The sequence below is a fragment of the Anguilla rostrata genome, chromosome 4 (assembly GCF_018555375.3).
Source record: "Anguilla rostrata isolate EN2019 chromosome 4, ASM1855537v3, whole genome shotgun sequence".
NCBI classification, from domain to species: domain Eukaryota; kingdom Metazoa; phylum Chordata; class Actinopteri; order Anguilliformes; family Anguillidae; genus Anguilla; species Anguilla rostrata.
The window spans coordinates 53,825,951-53,850,625 of NC_057936.1; the positions used below are offsets into that span (position 1 = coordinate 53,825,951).

The 24,675-nt window shown below is 44.0% G+C and overlaps 1 protein-coding gene across 7 annotated transcripts; it reads right to left on the reverse strand.

Moving 5' to 3' along the window:
* Window positions 1-87: 87 nt before the first annotated feature.
* On the reverse strand, window positions 88-23,722 carry ezh2 (enhancer of zeste 2 polycomb repressive complex 2 subunit). Of its 7 annotated transcripts, none has more exons than XM_064333204.1 (21): window positions 23,599-23,722; window positions 23,254-23,373; window positions 13,626-13,749; window positions 12,704-12,832; window positions 9,840-9,959; window positions 9,408-9,528; window positions 9,043-9,225; window positions 8,402-8,504; window positions 7,716-7,879; window positions 7,462-7,559; window positions 6,676-6,916; window positions 6,079-6,248; window positions 5,568-5,662; window positions 5,379-5,425; window positions 5,093-5,218; window positions 3,477-3,655; window positions 2,912-3,007; window positions 2,574-2,655; window positions 2,407-2,487; window positions 2,011-2,095; window positions 88-1,672 (listed from the first exon to the last, which is right to left on the reverse strand). In XM_064333204.1, the coding sequence occupies exons 2-21, from the start codon at window positions 23,274-23,276 to the stop codon at window positions 1,612-1,614; spliced, it is 2,328 nt and encodes a 775-aa protein (XP_064189274.1). In that variant the 5' UTR covers window positions 23,277-23,373; window positions 23,599-23,722; the 3' UTR covers window positions 88-1,611. The 7 variants fall into 7 exon arrangements, with proteins under 7 accessions (XP_064189274.1, XP_064189275.1, XP_064189279.1 ...); XM_064333205.1 differs by having other exon boundaries at window positions 23,594-23,612; XM_064333209.1 differs by having other exon boundaries at window positions 12,731-12,832; window positions 23,254-23,634.
* Between the last annotated feature and the right edge of the window lie 953 nt (window positions 23,723-24,675).

Here is a 24,675-nt window from a genome sequence, read left to right on the forward strand (position 1 = left end):
TTCAGAATATCTTTGACTATATCGATTGCTACATGCACCTCACGGGACTTTTTACGGCATAGGAATCAGATCCAGAAATTCAACGGCTCATGGAGACAATTTCAATGTTTATTTATTTTATTCAACAGTATTTCCTGAAAACATTGAAATTCAGCACCTTATATTCGGAGGCAGCAACAGAGGTGGACTGGTCACAGAAACCCTCCAGAAAAACAGGAGGGACACAACAAGGACAAGTCAGTTTTTGATGATTCATTTAAATATAAAAGTACACATCCTGGCAAAAGTTAAATTACTCCTGTTTCAATACAAATTAAATCAGTTAACTGTTACACAAAAAAATGAAGAGAACCACAACCTTTTTTTTATTTTTTTACCTGGTATTGCCAAAGCATTTTGTATCATTCAGAGCCCAAGTTTTCAATAAATTAAAAATATGCAAAACTAGTTTACATAATCCGCAAGAAATAAATAGGGACAGTTCCAAATTTGTTCCAAGATTTAAGTTCAGGAACAAAAACTTCTGGTCAATATGATTTCTCTGGATTCAACCATTATTTTCACACAATGAAGCACTGGCCATTGTAAAACAATGATGCAATTGTGGAGAAAGGCCAGTGTAGTTTATGCTTCTCCCCCCTCCCCTCCCCTCCCCTCCCCTCCGGAGCACCAGTGTCCCTGTTAGCTATGTTAATGACCTAGACAACACTGGGACACAGAGTATATTCAAGCATGATAGCTGTCCCCCCCCCCCCCCCGTCACGTTTCCTGTCCTCACATCTACAGTTGAAGAGGACATGCTGGTACATTGGCTAATGTGATTTTTTTTTTTGATTTTTTGGAGCAAATTAACATTCAGTTAAGGCACCCCGCACAGTAGATATACTTCACATTTCAACATTTTATTACTCTTACAGCTAAACGGTGTGCGTAAGCACTAAAGGCAAATACTATTCAACTTGTGAGATGACATGCAGGCTTAACGTATGAACAATAATGACTTTGGTTTTCACATTGATACAGACCAATTTGTAAAGTGTTACAACACACACAATTTACGTATGGCAGTCTCCATGTGGTCTGTGCGCATACCACACGTTTAGTATGACCGGTTTGAATGTATGCAGTCTTCTGTAGTATAGTTGTGCAATAAATGTAATCAGAAATAAGAAAAAACTGGCAGTAGTCTCAAAGAAATACACCCCCCCCCCCATCAGCACGTTTACACCAACCTCAAAGCATGGTCCTTAAAAATAAGTCTTACCAGTTTAAAGATGGATTTATTTCAACCCTAAGTTACTGTAAACAGGAATGAATGTTCAAGTACTGAAGTCTGTTTTCAATTGTTCCATGACTGTAGTAGATTTACAAGAGATTTGACAGATTTAAAAAAAACAGGCATTTCCGTGTGAAAAAAAAAACAGGCATTTCCATGTGAAAAAAGTAAGTAAAAATTTTGATTTCTGAAATCACCGTTACAAATGACGCAGAGCAGGTAACGCTCATTACCCTACAGGCTCTGGTGCTCAAAGCTCAGACATGGTAAAAACGCGCGATTGTAAAAATTCCTGAAGAGTATAAGGCATTTTGTCGAAGAGGAGGTATATGGCTTCACGGGATCTCCATTTCTCTTTCGATGCCGACATACTTGAGGGCGTCTGCCTGGCTGTACCTGGAAAAGGAGCCGAATCGAGTGAGTCCCTTCACGGCATGTCCTAAGGAAACTTCAGTCTCTTGAGTTATAGCCATTTTTATCATCAAATAGCTTTTCTAAAAATAATAAATAAAAACCTTGATGCAAACTTGCCTTTAAGCCCACAATTTGTCTTTCGGGTTTTGATGTTGCACGGTTTAGATTTAACACATCGATGTGCTACAACAGATTTTTACTGACACATTTCACTGTAGTAAGTTACTATAATGCTAAAGCCAGATGTCATTTAGAGCACTATATCACAAATATACAGAATAGCCAATAATTAAAGGCCGGAGGGGTAAAGCACTGCTTACCTGTAATCAAAGAATAGCTCCTCACCAGTTTGTATTGCCCTCTTAGCAAAAATACCTATTCTGTGATCTCCATTCACCATCATTACTAAGAAAGGGAGAAAGAGAAGGTCATATTTAACAGACTACAGGGAAGGTAAATGGAAATCAAAAAGTAATTATAATAATCAGGTTATCCATAACCATTGGCTGGACAAAAAGTATTTAAATTGAATATAACTGTGTTCTAAAGACTTAAAACTAATATTTTCCAAACATTCCATAAATAGGAGTTGGACACAGTTGACACCGGAAACATATAGCCATTTCCCATTCAGGCAGGTCTGGTTCTAGAACAGTACTCTTACAGTGCCTCACCACTTCCTCACAGTTCTGGCAGTGTAGCATGTGCCACCTCACCTTTTGCATAGCAGTTGGGGTTCACGGAATGGTTGGCGAAGCGGATCTTGTTGCCCTTCCGCGTGGCGTCAACGACGAAGTCTGAGAAGGGAAGAGAAGCACGCCCGTCACCCCGGTGATCTGGCCCGGTCAGGGGGCGGGGCTAGCAAAGCGGACCCGGCTCTTACCGTTGTTCAAGTTGAACAGGAAGCTGCACATGTACTTGTCGTACACCTTCCCCCTGCGGTCCGCCTCGTCCTGGGAGATGATCTGCACGAAGGGGAACAGAATTATTATGAGTGTCCACCCTCAGCCCTCAGTTAACCCATTAATGCCCAGATTTTTCTAACATAAGCATCTATAGTGATCCAAAAATATTCACAGATGGAAAAAGAGTTGTAGAGACTTAGGCAACTTTAGTTTCCCGCGGGCTTCAATGGGTTAAAACATACCATCACGAAAATAACGAAACCCATGAAACCCAAGCCAGAAGGAACGGGTAGAGGAGGAGGAGAGGCGGACTCACCTCTCCGCAGTACTCGGAGATGAACTCGTTCTTCTGCACGGGCTCTTTGATGAAAATGCCCCAGCCGGCGACATCAGAGGGAGCCAGCAGTAAGTGCTGAGAGAGACATTACCCATCAAACAAGGGCCAATAAATCAACGTGAGCATCAATTACTGCCTTTACTTCAAACGGCTCCCGGAACTCATACTGCTTCTCAGTACTACACACTAAAACATAAAAGCGCAGTTTACTCAAATGGTTTGATGAAGCTGGCTGCCCTGAACCATCTGATTAGGTCAATTTAATCCGTGTTAATCCATATTCACTGCTCTTCAACTTTTAAGATAAACTCTTTTTGATTGTGTTATGACTATTTCAAGTTAAGATTTCTCAACTCACATTTACAGTCAGTAACAATTTAATTTTTTTACCCATTTGCACATGAAAACAACCTAGAATCTCTGGCAGGGGAAAAAGAGATAAGCGGACTCCAGGGTAGTGTCCACCTGGACGTACGGTGCGCACCACACTCTGGCCCCCTCCCCAGGCTGACTGAGAGGAGGGGAGCAGGCTCGGGGCGCTCACCTTCTTGGCGCCCCGCTGGATGCTGCAGTTCTTGCAGGAGACGTTCTTGCTGTCCCAGTGCTCGGCGGCGCCGCAGGTCAGGCAGAGGTCGGGGTCGCACTCGCGCACCGCCAGGTAGCACGGGCACTGCTTGGTGTTGCACTGCGCCTTGCAGCGGCAGCCGGGGAAGCGGTTCTGACCTGCGGGGAGGGCGGGGGGGGGTTACTCAGCGGGCAGCACTGCTGGGCTGGGCTTACCGCACGTCCGTATGAGAGTGCAGGAGTTACTGCCTCTGTGTGTGTGTGTGTGTGGGTGTGTGTGTGAGCATGTGTGTGTGTCGTGTGTGTGAGTGTGTGCATGCGTGTGCGAGTGTCTGTCTGCATCTCTCTCTCTCTCTCTCTCTGTGCACGTGTGTGTGTGTGTGTGTGTGTGTGTGTGCACGTGCGTGCGTGCGTGAGCAGGGATGAGAGTGTTCATCAGATACAGCTTTCTGTGTTTCAGAGCTCTACAGCACCAATTATGAGATCATCAGTGAGTGACTACACATAACAGAGCAAAAGCCTATTTGCACAACTGACATGACAAGCCAGTAAGAGTTATTTAATAACCAGTTATCAGTTAGCTAGACTTGCTGGGTGGCTGATCCTGTAATAGCACTGTTCTAGTGCCTGTGGTAAGCAGACCTGTAGGCCGATATAATTGGCCAGTGATGGGAGGGTTTCAGTCGGTCTCATTGCCAACTGGCCAATCATGTGCCTGCAAATCTGCCTGAAGTGCTGCACATTAAGCGTGTTCCTCTGTCTCACGTCTGTGCGTGCTCAACTTGTGAACTGAGAACCAGTAACAGACACTTCACATGTTTCACAGCAGCTTGTGTGTGCACAAATTGATAATGGTGCAAGAATGAGCGCTGATATATATACACATGATTTTGGATTCCAAATTAGGGATAAAATGGGGAAAGACGATAAATATATATACCAACCAGTTAGCTTTTGTGGATTGTCCAATTCTGAGCACAGAAGTCCCCTAAATCTACACAAATGACATAATTGATTCCCACAAGCTGAAATATTGAAATCAGTGGATCTGCAAAACATACCCCTCAAAATTCAGTGATCCTTTAATGGGGTTAGCTAGCAAAACAGCGTTCAAGTTTACAAGTAAATGCCTGTAGGAAGCAAACTGGGGGGAAAACACCACAAAGCTCCATTCTGTTTTGTGAGGACTGGATTTACTTTTGTCTGGCAGGGCTTGTGTTAGCAAGCCAAGGTTTTTTTCCAGAATTGGCCCAAGCCAGACTGTGCCCTTTACTTTGTCTTCAATGGATTATAGGGTATTTTTGAGATGAGAATTTAATCTTCAGAGGGAAAATTGAAAAACTGTTCAAGTGGACTGAGCAAAGGAACAGGCTAAAGGTAGAGTGGAAAATGACAGAAGATTTATTGGCTTTGCAGAGCAGGTGTGACAAAAAAAAAAACACAAGCTCTGAATAAGACGAGGCCTGCGACCACAAGACATGAGTGCCTGATATATTATCCCTTTGATGCTCTACCTCTTCACCAGAGACCCTGATATCAGGGGCACATGGGAAATGTAGTTTTTTTGGCCTCCTTGGAGCCATTTTGTATACTCACACTCAGAGCTGCACTGGCAGAACTTCTCGCAAAAGTTCTGGGCAGTGACACAAGGGCAGGAGCTGTCGCACGGCTGGCGAGGATGGTCACATGGCTGGTAGTTGTACACGTGATTGGAGGAGCCATCTAAGAACATTACATCAAGAACTACTTTAGCGGCAGCATGTTAACAGACATTTAGCATTTTAGCAGACATTTAACAAGATTACATTGACTGAATAAGTGAACACAGGCTTAATTCAACAAATGCATGTTTTCAATTTAGGTCAAATTAAAATGAACAAACCTTTCTTCAGCTGGATCTTCCTGCAATGCGTGGCCCACAACCTACAACAGTAGGAAAGAAAAGATTTCCATAATGAACGGCTTCAGTATGTCAGAGAAGGGAAAAAAACCAAGATGCACAAAAAGCGCCAACCCCAGCAGCCAACCAGCACATTTAAAGACGAGAGCGCGTCTGTTGTATGGTCCTTACCTGTGTTTCCTCTTCTTCTTTCTCGGTGGAGTGTCCACATCTTCTGCAGGAGCGCGAGCGATAATGCTGGACTCTTTTACCCGGAATTCATACACCTGGGGATGTCGGGGAGAAAGGAAACACGGTCATCAATACAGTGGGTACCAACCAATCGTTGGTAAACACGTCCGTCGGGACACAGGGGTAGAAGAACATAAACGCTACGTCATGGAACTGCACGTGGGGTAGGCAGCTATAGCTTCACTCGTGAGACTGATACAGGCTGCTATTAACAGCACGAGGTGAATAACACAAGCAGGATGCACAAGCACTGCACACAGCAAAGGGCACTTCTGTAACACATGCATTTCTGGGCCCGTTCTTATAGGCACAGTCAGATGAATATCTCTGAAGCGGCTCTGCAGTGACTGAATTACGGAAGGCGGCGTGCTCTTCTGGAGCGCAGAGCAGAGCGGAGTCAGCCGCCATCAGACCCGTTTAGCCACGGGGGGATGGGGAGGCCCGGCCCCACCTGTCTGCAGGTCTTGGTGCCGATGAGGCGGGCGATGGCGCAGAAGTTGTCGTAGTACGTCCCGATGAGCACGCGGAAGAGGGAGGCCTCGGCCCCGCTCCAGTCCACCGCCTCCGGGGGCTCCGAGCTCAGCTTCAGCTTCACCGGGGTCTGGCAGCGCGAGTTGGCCTCTGTCAGCGCGGGCGAGAGAGAGAGAGAGAGAGAGAGAGAGGTAAACACCAGGACACATTTACCCTCCCCTCAGAACATCATCATTACATTAAACCCTTAACAATGTACACATTTCATAAAGTATGAAACAATGCGTTAATAAATGAACTTATTACAAAATAAATGCATTCTTTATGTACTTATTCATACGTACAGAGTCAGACAGATTTTAGTAACTTCAGAACTGTGTGAGGTTTAATTTTCCTACGTGTGTGAATTGGTACATTTTAAAGTTCTGCCGTTGCAGGTTTGTTATGTGCACGTCCTATATGTACTGGCCAAGGGGACGGGGACAAATCCCTTCTGGGATTAACACCGACTGGGCTAAAGTGATGAAGAGGTAAAGGATGGGAGGGGGCTGGAGCCCTGCTGGAAGGCCGGGCTCACCTGAAGAGCTGGTGGTCTCGTCCTTCTTGTCATCGTCGTCCTTGTCGTTGCAGTCCCCCCCCGCGTCGCCCCCGGCCTCCCGGTCGCTGTCCGTGTCCTTGGTGTCGGCGTTGACGGTGGGGGTGCTGGGCCGGCTGCTGCTGTTGGGCAGCCTCCCCCTGCGGCGCCCCACCGTCCGCTTGGACGGGGTCTTGGCTCTCTCCGCCATCAGGCCTGCTGGGTACTCCCGCACCATGCCGTCCTGCAGCGGGAGGAGGGCGGCACAGTCAGCGCGTGTGTGTGTGTGTGTGTGTCTGTGTGTGCGTGGTCGATGGTCAAGTACAAGACATACATTTCAAGCCCACGTTGGGCCACAGTTATTTTATTAGCATCGCAAATTCAACCGCAAATAGCATGGGTTTATAGGATAATATGAAGTCTCATTTTGGTTCTGTGTGTACACGGCAATAGCGTGAGCTGCTTTATGCACTATTATCTTGCATCATGTTCTAGTCCTAACTGGATCGTCCCTATATATAATTCTAGTGGAAAAAGCACCAACTAGACTTTTCTTATGTTGTAAATATGATGTGGCTCTTTCAGTTTGCATCCAAGGTTTACTTTCTGATATTCTGAATAACAAAAAAACAGTTGACACTCACACAGACCCATACATTCGAGTAATGCACTGCATTAGTATGGTTTTTTTTTTCCCACATCTCAAAGGTTCACTGGTGTAGGAGAAATGAAAGCTTGAACAGGGGGAATATCGCACACTCCTGTTCACACGTCCCATGTGACACTTGCCTGCACCAGATACATGTAGCATTCGATGCCGCAGGGCTTGGTGTCCACCAGGTTCTCCATGTTCTTGCGCTTATACGTGTTCGGAGTCGCGTGGAAGGCTAAAGACAAGACCAAAACAATTTACAGCGTTTCACAACACGGGGTGGTGCAGATGAAGCACAGAACCAGCGTTATACTTTCACTGCACTCTGGAGACCGAGCCCGGACTACCCTGCCTAATGGGGAGAAACAGGATTGGGGGGCGGGGCACTCACGGTGCAGGAAGCAGTCGTACTTGAAGCAGCGCCGGCAGAAGAGCGTGTGGAAGGAGTGCAGGCTCTGCTCCCGCTGCACGGACTTGGCGTTGGGGCCGTCGATGTTGGGGGTGCACTCTGGGGGCAGCGCCCCGGGAAGCTGCTGCTCCGTCAGCTCTTTGTACCTGAAAGCACAGAGCCCAGCTCTCAGCTCATCTGAGCCGCCAGCGCTGCCCCTACATTACATTACATTACATTACAGGCATTTAGCAGACGCTCTTATCCAGAGCGACTTGCACGACTCACATAGCATTTACATTGCATCCATTTACACAGCTGGATGTGTACTGAAGCGATGCAGATTAGGTCGCTCCGCACTTTTTGTTCGTTAAACGGTGATGCTGTCAAAAGCGGTCCTCGCCAACGCTGAGGCAAATATCAGCACGGTGGATCAATGAACAGAGAGTACTGATTTCCGAAAAAACTACAGGAAACTCCATCAGGAGTCACTGATGATGCTACTAGCCACATCATTAATAATATAAACGTGATTTAACCTAATTACAGTTTCACCTGCGGATGATTAATCACGCCAGTACACTTAATCGATGCCAGAGACGCTATCGCTGGAGTTTACAAAGTACTATTGATCCTCTGGCACTATGGGAACCTTGAAAATGCAGGAAAATGGCAAGATGAACCATTACTTTTCTTTGAGCTCTTCTGTAGACCCTTTGTCAGGAAACATGGAAGATATGGCCTCAAATATCTTGTCCGAGGGAAACTTTTTCGAGTTTTCACTTCCTCTCCCTGTAAGAAAGAGACAGAGTTGTTTTCACAATATGAACCCAACAAATTGGCAGAACCTGAAGCAAAACAGGATGCAGATGAAGCCACAATCATTGAAGTGGCACTTCACTGTCTGCCAGCTCCCAGCAGACATCAGCCAAGCAAAACACGTGACTGAAATTTAAAACGCATCAGCCAATCAGAATTTCCAAACTTTGCCAGTGGTTCACCTTTACCGGCATTCAAGGCTGAAAGCAAAAATGTTGTTGTTGTCTGAGCATCAGCAATGATACTGAACCTACAGAGTAAAACCAAATTTGATTGCAGAAACAGAATGGCTTAATTGGTGAACAGACTTATTGTTCAGTAATAAACCTCTACATAAACTGGATAAGTAAAACTGCATTCATACAAAGCATACATTTTCTCGAGCACAACTCCAATTCCAGACTAATGCATGCAGTCATCCTGCTGTTTAACCTCAGCAGGCTGTGGGGAGCAGAGTGTGTGTGTGTGTGTGTGTGTGTGTGTGTGTGTGTGACAGCCAGAAGCCTCATACCTTCGGAGCTGAGCAGCTGGTCCTTCCTGGGGTCGTCGCTGTCGTCCTTGCCATCGCACAGGTCCATCTTCTCCAGCTTATACTCGTTCTGGTCTTCCTCTTCTTCGTCATCCTCATTGTCGCTGTACTGATTGAGTGCATTGACCAGCTCCACAAAGATCTCATCATTTATGAAGCCACATTCTACACCAGGAAACAAAGGATTCAGTAACACATATGCACCTATACATAGGGAATAATAATAAGTGTTTAACATGACAGGCCTTCCCCAAGTTATTTTCTCACAAAGCCACTTAAGGTATTCTGACAGGCCAATGACAGAAAGCAGCATGCGTTACTTTAGGAGACGCATTACAGACGCCCACCTCTGTCCCCATGGACTTTGCCATCATAGTTCTTAATGAGCTCCTCAATGAAGGTGCCATCCTGGTCCAGGATTTCATCCCCCATATAGGGGATGTTGTGCAAAACAGTCTCATCTTCCACCTACAAGAGAACAGACCACCTTAACTTGTGTAATGTCATCACATTTGAATAATTACTCATACTGGGATTAAAGCCAAGGCTACAATAGAAGCCACTTTTAATCATTAAGCATATCTTTACAAATGGGAGAGACAGACGGACAGTGACTTCCCACACAACTGTGCAAGTCGATAATTATTTAGAGCAAAGAGGGGATGATGGTGACCAGGTGTGTAGGACGTAGCAGTTGACTGGACGGGCCTATTACAACTGGCCACACCAAACTGTGCATGAAGCATGGCTAAGAAAGAGTAGAAACTGTTGAAGTTTACCATGAAGTTCTGCTGGAGGGGTGACCATGAGTACATCACGGGCACAGAGGCCACGGCGTTCAGAGTCTTCAGGGGAATCACTTGCTTGGAGAACTCCGAGAAGCCACTGTCCACAGTGCACTACAGGGAGACACAAAGGGCCAGCACGTCCATTACCACCACCACTGACACTGGGCACGTCCATTACCGCCACCACTGACACCGGGCATGTCCATTACCGCCACCACTGACGCTGGGCACGTCCATTACCGCCACCACTGACGCTGGGCACGTCCATTACCGCCACCACTGACGCTGGGCACGTCCATTACCGCCACCACTGACGCTGGGCACATCCATTACCGCCACCACTGACGCTGGGCAGGTTTATTACCGCCACCACTGACGCTGGGCACGTCCATTACCGCCACCACGGACGCTGGGCACGTCCATTACCGCCACCACTGACGCTGGGCACGTCCATTACCGCCACCACTGACGCTGGGCACGTCCATTACCGCCACCACTGACACCGGGCACGTCCATTACCGCCATCACTGACACTGGGCACGTCCATTACTCCCACCACTGACACTGGGCACGTCCATTACCGCCACCACTGACACTGGGCACGTCCATTACCCCCACCACTGACACCGGGCACGTCCATTACCGCCACCACTGACACCGGGCACGTTCATTACCGCCACCACTGACACCGGGCACGTTCATTACCGCCACCACTGACACCGGCACGTCCATTACCGCCACCGGGCACGTTCATTACCGCCACCACTGACACCGGGCACGTCCATTACCGCCACCACTGACACCGGGCACGTCCATTACCCCCACCACTGACACCGGGCACGTCCATTACCGCCACCACTGACACCGGGCACGTCCATTACCGCCACCACTGACACCGGGCACGTCCATTACCGCCGCCACTGACACCGGGCACGTTCATTACCCCCACCACTGACACCGGGCACGTCCATTACCGCCACCACTGACACCGGGCACGTCCATTACCGCCACCACTGACGCTGGGCAGGTCTATTACCGCCACCACTGACGCTGGGCACGTCCATTACCGCCACCACTGACACTGGGCACGTCCATTACCGCCACCACTGACGCTGGGCACGTCCATTACCGCCATCACTGACAAAGGGCACGTCCATTACCGCCACCACTGACACCGGGCACGTCCATTACCGCCACCACTGACACCGGGCACGTCCATTACCGCCACCACTGACACCGGGCACGTCCATTACCGCCACCACTGACACCGGGCACGTCCATTACCGCCACCACTGACACCGGGCACGTCCATTACCCCCACCACTGACACCGGGCACGTCCATTACCGCCACCACTGACACCGGGCACGTCCATTACCGCCACCACTGACACCGGGCACGTCCATTACCGCCACCACTGACACTGGGCACGTCCATTACCGCCACCACTGACACTGGGCACGTCCATTACTGCCACCACTGACACTGGGCACGTCCATTACCGCCACCACAGACACTGGGCACGTCCATTACTCCCACCACTGACACTGGGCACGTCCACATTACAGAGCGCGGGTCGCTAGCGGTGATAACAGAGATACGTAAGAGGTGAAAGCCCCAGGCGTTATTCCCACACCACTGCTGGCAGATGTCTCCTCAGTGCAGATGTCAGACGCTTAAACCTCAAACCGAACGGACCAGACTTATCAGCAGAAGAATTTTATCCGGGGGTAAACAACCAGGCGCAGGTGTTCGGTCTCCTCCAACGGTTCTCACCGCGCACAAGCGAGTGTGCGGCGGTGCTGAGTCATCAGTTACACACACACACACACACACTGGAAATGGCACTGAGACGAGAACCCTGCATGCTGTGAGGACTACTTCAGCGGGGAGCTGTGCTGTAATTTCTGTACGGCATTGTGACTCCATTTAGGATGCCCGTCTTACCAATCAACATCTCAAGTGTAAATTGTACTTTTCTCTAAGAGAATTACAAACGCTTTCCGATGTACAATTATGGCAGTCTTTCAAAATAGCTCTGTACACTAGCACCGATGGGTTCTGATACAGTCAGAAATTATGAGGACGTTAAAATACCGGGCCTTGGTGAAATTCAATTTACTGGAGAGAAACCTGATGCATTTCATTTTACCAGTCTGATTATCATAGAGGCTTGAGAATGCATAACAGCCTTTACTCATTTATGAGTGAGCCCCAAATGACAGTCATTGACAAAATAGCAATACACCATCACACAAGTAAAAACCATTAGAACCCAAAAATACATAAACACACATTCCATCCCTCACATCTTAAAAACAGAGTCCTAGTGCCGTCTCTCTTAGGGAATTACTGAAACATCACTCCCTGATGTTTGCACTTGTGATTGCATTGTAAGTTGCTCTGGATAAGAACATCTGAATGGCAGTACAGTACTTTATTTACTGGTTACTCGTTATTTAATTCACTGGAGGAAAAAAAGGGGAAACATAGCCACCTGTTTGGTCAGTTGGCTGCTGGATGTGGGGTGGGGGGGTGGGGAATCAACCCCAACCCATGCTTCAATACTGCATTATACATAAGTTTACCATTGGAAGAAGAAACTTGGTAATATCTGAAAAATGCGAACTGTCAAAAACATCCTGCTTTTTGAGTTCAAATCATTTTTGAATGCATTAAATTCCGATGCACTAGATGGCAGCTCTGATCAAAGAGGTGCGTGCGTGCTTGCGCCTGTGTGTGTCTCCATGTGCACGTACGTGTCTGCGTGTGTGTGCGAGCTGGCCCGCGGGCAGGCAGACTGGCTGTTCCACAGTGAGTTTCGGATAACCTGGAATAGAAGCTGTGAGTGCTGACCTCTCTGGTCCCACGCAAGGAGCTTACAGATGTCATGATGTGCACGGGCTGTATCCGACGCCGCTTCCACTCCTGGTTCAGAATATCCGTGCGTTCCAGAATCTTCTGCCGATTGGAGTTAAACATGCTCTGCAGCAGCAGGAACACAAGGCAGGGGGAACACTTCATTCACATACTGAACATACATTTATCAAGACATTCTGAACTGCAAGGAAGGTTATTATATTTTGATCTGTTCGATACAGTCAAAATCCAAGCTTGTTACACACAGTTTAAATCAAATGACAGAACATATCAGATGAGCCGTTTAATAATCTATTTGATATCAATTTATTTTGCATCACAAGCATCTTAAAATGAATCAACGGTCCACTATCACAATCTCTCCTCGCTGGTCCACATTCACATTCTCCTCCCCAGGTTTACATGCAAATCCCCCCTCCCAATCTCAGTCCACCCCCCACCACCCCTGGGTGGGAGTCTCTGTATCAGAAACAGTTGAAAACCCCTGATTTTAACTATTGGATATTAAACCATTTTTCAATTCAACAATACACCTTAACTTTCATGGATACTTCAGATACTGCAGTTTATTTAGATCACTGCAACAAAGTAACAATTGTTCAATGTACTTTCCACTCGAATCTTCTTCATTTACACAAGCCTTGAACAGCGGAATCAGTTTATTCTACTCCAGCGCTGACTTAGTACAAACAATAAAGCAGTGATGACACGGGAGAGTGGGCGGGCCTATGTCCCACACAGCGGTCCCATTGGACAGCCTCAATCTGGCCTGACAAATGAATTACACTGCACGCCACAGTGTGCTGATGTACAGCCTGCTGAGCGAGCAGCACGCGGCCGTATACAGAGTGTGTTGATGTCTCACTCACCGCGGGGCGGGGCGGCCCCGGTTCCTTACCTTCACCTCGTCCGCTCTCCTGAACCTCTTGAGCTGCCGGAGCCGCATGTACTCAGACTTCACCCTCCTCCTCCAGCACACCGGGCCTTTCTCCGATTTCTTCCCCGTCAAGCCCATGGTCGCCCTGCAGGGAGAGCGGCGCATCTTTCAGCGCGAGGAGGACGGAGGGAGCGGGAGCAGCGACGCAGCAGCGCTCCCAAACGGAGTCCGCGCGGAGCTCGCGGCTCAGCACTTCATTAGAGCTCGCCTGAAGGTGAAGCGCAACTCGCATCCGAGTGTAAGGAACTGACACTGCACTCAAATCAGTTCATACCAAGTAACTCTAGCTTTCTTCTTTCCGTTTCAAAATAAATACAATAAAAATGTAACACTGGGTAACAGGCAACCCTCTAAATGCCTTAAGACAAGCAGTCATTTTAAAACCAAATTTAGTGTGAAGACTGTGCCCCAAATACAACGTAGCCTATACACATTCCTGTGTGGGAAAGCTGGGCCCTGCAGTAAGTCCTGAAAAAAAATTATCAGGGTATTCTTGGAAACGTGTCTAACGTTTCATCACCTGCACATCTGAGGGCAGACTGATATTAAGTCTGTCAACAGTAACTGGGCACCAGACAGTGTAAGATTACCCAGCCATGCTAGAACTGGTTATAAGGAAAACAACCAAACACCTCTTGCACAAACATTAACTTCTGTAACCATTGACCTCTTTTACACACAAGATACAACTTAATATATCCACACAATAAAATCCCAAATGTGGTCTATTTCACATGCCTGCCTTATCTTGTCCAGAACTTTCTAGGCAATTGCATCATCACAAATACTCCAGTACCCCCACTATTACATCTCCCTCACTGTTCTTTCCTCTCTACATCACCAAATTTAATTGAATTCAAACAACAGTGCAAAGGACTGTGGGGAAGCCTGTGTTGACAGGTCATCCTGAATAGCATGGCTAGCATGGGTAATTTGGTTGTTAGCAGAACAGGCAGACTTGAAACCACCATCAGAAACAAATTCCCCATCTTAATGCATAGTGAGAATAAAACATCTAAATGACTGTCGCTTGATATGAGGGTGCTGATCAGCGATGATGCAATCGATCTAAACGGGATGATTTGGCACAAGGCGAAGGCAGTTAGACACAAAGCCAACTATAAGGGATTAAGCCATCAAATCCTCCTGGCATGAAAAGCTCACGACTGAAGAGTGGGACTGCTACACAGACCAGATAAAGACGGTGCTGCAAGTTGCGGAGAAGAAGAACACCCAGGAGGGGATCACATTCTGCTGAGGTAGTCAGATGAAAACTGAGGGCCAATTTACATTAAAAGCTGCAGGAAATATATGAGGCAATACATAGCTTTGGAATACTGGTTTAGGGTGTGCCGGGACTGTGTGTCCTTGTTGGCTTTATCCTGGCTTTGTGTGCATGTATCCCACATATGCATTACTGGGATATAGCCTACTGCAATTTTTCCACATGGAAAATATTAGGCTATACTTCATTAATGATTCAATGGAATCAACTTAAAGAACAAGTTTTTCCAAATTCAAATATAGTGAGCTCCATAATGTTTGGGACAAGGACGTTGTTTTCTTGATTTGGCTCTGTAATCTAGTTTTAGATTTGTAATCAAACAATTGTATTTTGATTTTAATTTACTATTATTTAAGACTATTTTTATATATATATATATATTTGGTTTCACCATGTAGAAATTGCAGCACTTTTTATAAATCGCCCCCCTTTTTCAGGGAACCATAATGTTTGAGAAAAATGGCATCCCAGGTGTTTCTGATTAGTCAGGTGTGTTGAATCGCTTCCTTGGTGCAGGTATAGGAGAGCTTTCAGCATCTAGTTTTCATTCTAAGCTTTTGACTTCCTCTGGAATCTGTTATTGCCATTTGCCAACATAAGGACCAGAGTTATGCCAATTAAAGTCAAGGAAGCCATTATAATGCTGAGAAATAAAAAAGTCAGACATAGGCCAAACCTTAGGCTGACTAAAACCAACTGTTCAGAACATCATTAAGAAAAAAATAGCTCCCTGGTGTGCTCAGAAATCACAAAGAGCCTGGTAAGCTAAGGAAGGCTTCTACCCTTAAATAAAAGCTGAGAATGTGCACATTAAGCACATGTGAATTGTTTGATTATATATAAAATAGTAGAGTACAGAGCCAAATCAAGAAAAAATGTCTTTGTCCCAAACATCGAGCTCAACATATAGGCTAGGTTTCACAATTTTGGTACATGTGATTAGTACATTATGCAGCCTCTCCCGGCAAGGATAACACCACAGAGCCTTACTATAATGTGTGATAAGCTTGAGAACACATCTGGAAAAATCGTGAACCACTCCTCCATGAAGAACCTTTCACGATCCTTGACATCCTCAGCTCTGAGCTTAGTCCAGTGACTAAGCTGGTTATTTTAAAACGTTAATTTTGTTTTTGTGTAGATTTTGAGGTATGTTTGGGTCATTGTCTTATCGGGAGGCCCATCTATGGCTAAGACAGCCTCCTGGCAGAGGAAAGCAGGTCTTGGCTAAAATGTCCTGGTACTTAGGGGAATTCATTATGTCACTGATAGAAACAAGAACCCTGGACCACTGACAACAAAACAGCTGCAAAGCATCAGCAATTCACCACCTTTATTTGACAGTAGGGATGAGGGTAGGATTTCTGTAACATCCTCTTATTCCAAATAACATGATGTATTTTGGCCTCATATGAGTATAGTATCTGGTTCCAGTCTTGGTTTCGATGACATCTGTAAAGTCCAGATGCCAATTTTTTGTCTGCTCTTAAGAACTTTCTTCATTCAACCCTTTTTTGTTATAGAGGCGATGTTTTATGATTGATTTTGACACTTGGTGAGCCCAAGATGCAACTTTGCAGTAATTGAGATGTGATCCTTGGATTCTTTTTTCCCTCCCTCACCATCTTCCTCGCTTTGCATGGGAACCTCTTCCCGGCAAATGTGCAACAGTTCCAGGTATTTGAAAATTTTATAATTGCCCTAACAGTCCATAAGTGGCTGTTTAATTCATGTCTTTTCTATATCAATTACCTGACTGGTGTAGGTTAACAACATTTTAATTTGACAGTCATTTGGCTTTGCACATGGTGATGAATGACAAAAGGATCCGACACACATGCTAGCTCATTTTAAACCCTAGTGAAACAGCAAGTGGTGGAAGGCCACAATACAGTTCCCTAAGACTCAAATTAAATTAAGTATAATTGCACTGCAGGTTTAACTTTGATAGAATATAAAAGCGTCTTTAGAGGTTGTTTTTGTGTTTTTGAGGAAAAAATGCCCAAAAACATTTACCCTAACAATTGACAAATTTTATTTTTCGTACAAGAACAAAATGACATTTTTCCCCAATATAGCCCATTATCTGTGTATATGAAATGCTCATTTTGTATCAAGCGTACCAAGAATTCTAGACCTTTATGTACAGACAGAAATAAAGAACACAAATTCTTTGTATATGTAATTCCTATTTATTTTTATCTAACTTTCTTGAGCTAAAAATAACTAATGCAGAAGGCTTCAATTGCAGACAAGGAATTAATCAATACACTAATGTTTAGTAAAACTTTATGGGGGGTGGGGGTGACTGCAGACCAAACTGGGCAGTTGAGTCAGAGCAGCAGCAGCAGTGTACCTGATGCCCACGCCAGCACCTCTGCATGCCCACCTTGCCCAGTGTGGGCTCACTGAATTCGCAAAAACCAGCTCATCGCTCCTCCGTTCGCTAATTACTCATGCAGGATTGGCCCGGTCCCCCGGGGAGCTGCCCACACATGCACTCCGTACTCATGGGCTGACTCAGGTTTGCTCTGCTTTTACCTTCCGGAAGTATCCAAACAGGGTCAGCCGTAGAGTGGAGCGCCACGAGCGCCACCTCACTTCTGCAGTTAACTGTTGAGCTGTCGACTCCCGCACTGTACAAACCGTTTCATGATTGCTGAAATAGCAGATGCCATGCCGAACCGTTCCAAGTAAAGGGTGATGCCGCAGCTTTGAGTCTGCCACTTATTCAGCCTTCCTCTACTGTTATTTTACATTACACGTCTGAAGGGAACAAACAACCAAAGAAAGAAACCATTGCAGCTCTTTCAAAAAAAAAATGACTGGCAGTAGAATCTACTGTCCCCAGCTTACCATTTCCCCTGAGAGGGAAAAGCAAACTCTTTCTGGCTCTGGTCTTAACCTTAAAGTAATAATTGTGTAGTGTGAAAATAGGAAGTGACATAAGCAAAAGCAATAAGACATGTACTAGAACTACATGAAATCTCTAGTAAACACAAGCGTTGAGAACGCAAACAAGATGTGCTTATCATCTGATGCAATACGGACAAAAGGTGGTAACTGTACAGACAGAACCTGTTTAACTTTGGTACAAATGAAAACCCAGCAGAAACGGTATCATTTTTAACACAGCCGGTTCATATCCTAGCTGACAACAGCTCCAGGCAGAAAACACCCACAGGAGTAACCTTTGTTAACCTTTGATCGGTGTGCAAAACAAGCAGTGGAAAACAGCGCAATTCCCACACACTGATAAAGCCCATACACCAACCAAGCACATTTTTTCAGATTAATGATTATGTAAAAGAGAATCATTTTTCGTTATAGAGAAACATTCAACACTTAGGCTACACTTACGCACTTAACCTGAGACAAAGAATGCTTTCAAAACACTTCATTTAGGTTCACAGGTCTGCCCATAATGCAATTACTGGGATCTTTCCTTTACTGTATTTTGTGGTTGTTGTTATTATTATGTCTGTGATAAATGTAGCAATGATTAGTCAGGAGACCACTGCATGATGCAACAAACAAGCGCACTTACTTAAAAATTTCCATCAGATTATATCTGTATTGCATCATTTGCAGGGAGCAGAGCAAGAACATGTTGTTAAATAGTAGCAAATCACGTATCACGGAGGAGGTGTGAAATTTGTATTACAATGTTCACAAGCCACAATATGTTCACACGATTTTAACAGCCTTTTCACCCACATAGACAACTATGGATTAATGTCTTATTTTGAATGGATAATGGCTGTAACTGAATTCCAAATCATTGCCATGTCTCATAGAGATGTAAAATCAGCACATATGAAATAGGTTTTATATTTCAGAAGTGCAGCTTTCTGTATTTAAACAAAGACATCCTAGACTAAGAAAAAAGAAAAACTTTTCATAGCTGAGCGACCACACCTGTTTATTTCCATTCAAACGGACATTCAAATTGTTTCTGGTTCACAAAGCGGAATATCTAAATATTCAAAATCACTTTCCCAAGTCTTATTGGAAACATAAATTCTTTATTAAGCCTGACTTTTAGGCAGTAAGAATGAATAATACTATGTCTGTGCAGAACTCCAAGGCCGCCCTTCAGGAATATTGGTAAGAAATAATAGAAATTTATTTTACTTCCTTTTTGGGGAGAAATCAGAAAACGAAACATCTTAAAACAAATCAAATTGAATGGGACACATCAGGGCCGGCAGCATTATGATGTACCTCTGAAATGTTGCAACACATCTAAGGAAATAAACAGGCCTGTTTTGACAGTTTCAATGGCGCGATGTTGCAGACACTGGAGCTCAAGTCAAGCCCCTTAATAGGTGTCGATCATTGTTTCTCAAACTAAGGCATCAACTGGTAAAGTACACCGTCGCAGTCTCCTGCATTGACAGCATCAGAAGAGGCCTGGCCTCCATTATATTTTCTTTTTGGTTGCCATTACCACAATGCACTGTACATGCATTGTGTGGTTTGACAATCTTCGCCAAGACTATAGCGACATATAAACTCACAGGAAGCCTGTATTTTTCTAAGCATTGTCCAATAATTAAGATAAATATCCCCCTGCTATGCTTAGAAGTAGACTACTTGGAAAACAAACAATGCTTGAACACAATTTGAGTGTATGCGTGGGTGTCAGACAAATGAAATAAATATAAGGAGACAAGCAGGTACGGTAGTTCCATTCACATTTGTGTGGTGTCTTACAGCTTGTGCACTATCACTGAAAACCAAGTGTTTCAGTACTGCTTAATTCACAATGGAACAGAAGCTGGTAGCAATTCAGAATAATCCAAATAAACAGCACACTTCCAATCTTTAAAAAAAAAACTCACACATATACATTATTATTCATAATATCAGGCAGAACATTATCAAGCCACTGTTTACACCCAACATGCTTTCCACACCAATAAGCATTTTTTTGCTGGTTAAATAAAATGGCTAATTTTAAAAAGGGAAAAGGCAGTGCTTGGTGGCATTGTCACAATACATTTATTCCCTTCTGTAGAAAGCAGTCACACAGCTTTTCCGTTTTGTAGTATAGACAGGATCATTCAGCAAGCTTGCAGGCAAACTCACAGGCACTCCTCAGAACTGGGAAAGCAGAGAGATGTTGGAAAACCAATGCAGCAACTAAATGAACCGTCATCATAACCAAATTGACACAAGCAAATTTTTCAGTTTGAGACAGCAGGTAAATGTATTAAGTATCTGCAGCGACAAATTGTACTATATATTAAGTATACACACATATGTAGTAATAATTATTGTCTTAGCTCTGTTTCCAGTAATTTCCTGTCATTTCACCAGTGCTGCAGTTCATTAGGCTACTTAGATCTAGAGCAGCTTTGAACACAAAAAAGAATAATAACCAACAGCACATTGACTCGTTTAAAAGATGTTCCAAGTATCTTTGTGACATCTGAAGGAATGTACGGTGGATGAGAATATGAATGGGAACTAATAACTACCATCTTCTTCCCAGCAAAGAGTCATCCTCAATGAACAAACTGCTTAACAGAAGCTTCACAAAGTGAAGTGAAGCTTAGCATACTGTAGCTTAGTAAACAGATCATTTACAACAATAAAAAAACAATGAAAATACACTCTAAAAACCGGTTCTTTAAAAAACATTATTTTAACTTTCCTTCAATTAAGCATTTAGGCTACTCGCTCTTAAAAACAAAAGTTCCATAAGGCCAATCAATATTGTGTGTTACTAAGAGGAAATGCTTCTGAACAGTACACATGTTTACAGGATATCTGTAGAGGGTAAGGCAGTGGGTTTGACAGCTTTGAAAGGTCATGGGCATTTAACTGCCTGAAGCATTCATTCAAAGAACTGCTTGAGCATGCCATTGCTTGCACTGTGGAAATGGTGCATCGTGTGGATATTTAAACAAAAGAGAAAAAATGGCAGTAGTGTTAAAAATAATCACCTGATCAACGCATCATCACATGCAACAGATAGCAAACATCTATCACAGCATCTGCTAGTGCAGCCACGCAGTGGTGACGCTGTTGCTTCAGAGACAGAGAGAAAAAATGAAAATAACTGAAGATGCCACCAAAATTATTGCCAACAGCCGCTATGTGTCCTTAAAGTCGAGGTATGCATTTACAAAACTCCTCACCATAGAAGAGTTTCAATAAGAACCCCCTCCCCAATGATTCCTACTTAGTTCTCCCAAAATCAAGTCAGAAAGGTGATGCCCAGTACATTACGCTGCAGAGCTTTTACATTCCACATAAAAGTCCGTCATCAGGGGACATTTCATTTCATTAGTCATTTTTGATTTCATGTCATATTCTCAATTTACACTACTAAACTTTTTTGACAGCTAACCAGTGCTTATATCCAGTTGCAATATGTTTATCTTTTAGCTTTATAATCATTGTTTCATCATTTTGCTTGGGGGGCTTGGTGAACCTCCAGGCATAATTGCTCCCAAGTTAAACAATGTTGTTTTATGTTTTGAATTAATACCTTTCATGATCATTTATGCATTTACATTTGTTCTGCTTTGAGATTTAATGATAAACTTAACTGCAGATGATTTGCAATAGGTATTATTTTTTTATGTATGGGGGATTACTTCCATTTTGATATCAATATTTATAGATAAAAAGCACTCTCTCTCCTGTTACCATTTTATAACCTTGGAACTTAGCCATTATACTAATGACTGACACAGCAAATATATCATGACACCCAAAATGCAATTAGGTTCTACAATCAGTTGGAGGTCTTTCCCTGACACCCAGTGGGGCAATAAAAAGGAACTACTTGCACAGAGTTCAAGAGTGAGCATTGCACATGAAGACGTTGTGCAATTATACATGCCAACCCCAAGACCACTCAGAAGTACCAAGAATGAATCAGTTTGTTTACACAATACACTTAAAGAGTCTTCACTGAATAAACTGGCAACATGCCAACTTGTCACCTGTTGTTGCTGAACTTTCACCATAAATCAAAATAGCAAATCTTTTTTTTTTAAGGAATGATGTTCCGTCGACATTATTTAAACCAAGTACTGTATAAAATCAGAAACATCTTGTTGAATTGCTGTTAAAATGTATGCAAAATAGTACATGTAATGTAAAATGTCTATTGTTGTACTTCACATGTAATGTAAACTGTAGACACCATAATACATCAAAAATATGGTCTAAACCCATTCAATTCCAACATTAAATTCACTGGGATCACACAAATCAGATTCCATTGTGCGCTTTGCTTATACTGGAAAGCAATAATTTAAGTGAGCAATACCAACGGAATATAATCACAATTTTCACGTTTTCTTCACTGCCGACGTTGCTATAGAAAGTTCAACAAAGCGCAGCGCTAACTGCATGGAAGAATCAACAAGCCTGTTGGCAATACGAAGGTAAGTATTTACAGTCACAAAATGTATCTTATAAAACTATAGATAGCTAATATAAACAGTTAACCATAGCCAAGTCAACTATCAATACCAAGCGAGTTCAACTGAGGGGAAACATTAAACATCTGTTTTGCTCTTTCCAAAAATCTGGCTAGCAGCCATTTTTTACGTATCCCGTGCACAAGATACATTTTCAACATTAATACTAGGTTGGAAACATACTCGCTAAGTTAGATAACCTACAGCGCCTCTTCAACCACTCAACGTTTAACTTAACTATAGTTTAACTAACCGATCATCCAAAAAGACAGTTGTCTGACGTTATCAAGCCAACTGTACCCCTTACCATTTAGTATTGACTAGCCAGTTGTTTTGTTTAACTAGCTGAAGAACGTTATCTTACCGGCAGTTGTCGAGTTTTGTCACTAGATAGCTAGTGCCACCTACCCAAGAGTTTAAAGTGAAATCTATACAGCGTAAAAATCCATTGTGGTGCAAGCTAAACACTTAACTGTGTTAAAACGGCGTGGAGGGAAGAAAATCGTCCAGAATTAGCTGGCCATTGTTTAACTTCTCCAAGCACCTTTTCCCTATTAAGATTGGTCAGTTCCAGTTTAAAAAGCTATCACTACAGAGAGTGTCACATCCCAACTATCCAGCAAGACAGAGCTTATACTTCTGGTCTCATTTCAAACCTCGTCGCGACATATTCTGTAACCAGCTAGCTAACGTTAGATCACAAATCATGCATTTTGTTGGCTAGTAAGCTTGTGTTAGCTTTGGATAGGGATGTAACGTTAGCTAGCCATTTGCCGGGTATCGGTATTTCAACTAACTGTTGACAAAAGGTAACACATGCTGTGAACGAAAGGCCAGATAAATATATTTCCCTCAGTCCTACCTGTAAGAGAGTTCTGGCCACATCCACTGGAATGAATTGGCATCAATCAGTCAGTCAACGAGCCTCCCGCAGCCCGGGATTAGTGGAGGAGGGCGGGGGGCTTTTCACCTCTCCGCGCGTCTGCAATTACAATACCGGCGAACTCAGCTCCTAGTACAAAGCCGGGCGTGAGCTACTTAACCACCCACTTGGTCTCACCTTAAACTATATATAGCTTTGAGTTCGGTAATATACGTATACTAAAAATAAATATGTATATATTTTGTTCAATCCAAAATGTATTCTCTTTCTCAATATTTCCGCTTCAGCAACTATTTTCGCTCCTTCAATCTCCCTTTACCTCACCCAATATCCGCCTCCTACTTCGGAGAGATTGCAGACCCAACGAGCGCCAAACACATAGCCCAATCACAGAGGCCCACATTCAGGCCTGTGAATGTTGACTAATTTGACAGGTTGCATTCTACCGGGGAGTCGTCCAATCAACAGCAGCTCCGCGTTGGAGGCCCAAGAGTCAGAGACATGTGGAGAAGTTCTCTTTGTTCTTGGATAGCTAGCTAGATAGCTAACAATATGTTATCTGCTGTCTTAAAAAACAGACAGTTATTTTTCGTTTGTGTTAGTTTAATAATATGTACAGTCGACAATTTTCCTCGGGTAGGACAGTCGTACAATCCCATGATATTGTTTGTTGTCGAAAATCCGTGTGAATATCTAACTTGGTAGCTAACTGGCCATATCTAGCTGGCAGCCTAATTTGTTTTATTAGTGTACGAGTTCGATGAATCCACTCGTTACTTACCAGTGGATGTTTATAATTTGTAGCTGGACTGTAAATTGAAGAGTATTTGAGTGGAAGATTGTGTTTGTTCAATTCGTTTTTACAGATTTTCATGTCTGTTTCACTTCCTGTACAGTAAGGAGGCTTGGGGGGGTTGACCGCCCAGGTCTACTAAGTTAGTTAATAATCAAAACCTGCCCATTTGAGAAAAGCATATAACTAAGCAATCTATTCTTGTATATAATTGTTGAGACAGAAAGTGCATGGTGTGCATGGCAGATGCGCATATTACCAAAAGAGAATAACGCAGTCGATTTAAGATACAACAATTGGTGAACTAGATTTGCTAGTTAAACTACTTCGCTATGTCCATTGCTCATTGGAAATCTTGACATTTGTTAAATTGTATTTCAACAACGCTGTACGCTAAACCCTGGGTTTTCAAAAGGGAGTACTTGAAGATATCGTGTGAGGTCCCTGGCCAAACTTGATATACAGTTATACATATTTGGTTTGGTGTGTGTGTATATATATACTACACTTAAACTTAAACTTGTAATGGGGTCCATGAATGCCTCAGGGCCTAGATCAGAAAAGGATGAAGAAACCTCCCCTGCGCTAAACTAGAGTGTGCGGGTGAT

Bases quoted from the DNA above. Each gene is read 5' to 3' on its own strand.
- ezh2 (XM_064333204.1), bottom strand. From the start codon at position 23,276: ATGTGGCCAGAACTCTCTTACAG. The intron at 9,226-9,407 runs GTGGGCGTCTGT...TTCCTGGTGTAG, and splicing joins CAAAGTCCATGGGGACAGAG to AATGTGGCTTCATAAATGAT. The intron at 2,096-2,406 runs GTGAGGTGGCAC...TCCCTTTCTTAG, and splicing joins CCCCAACTGCTATGCAAAAG to TAATGATGGTGAATGGAGAT.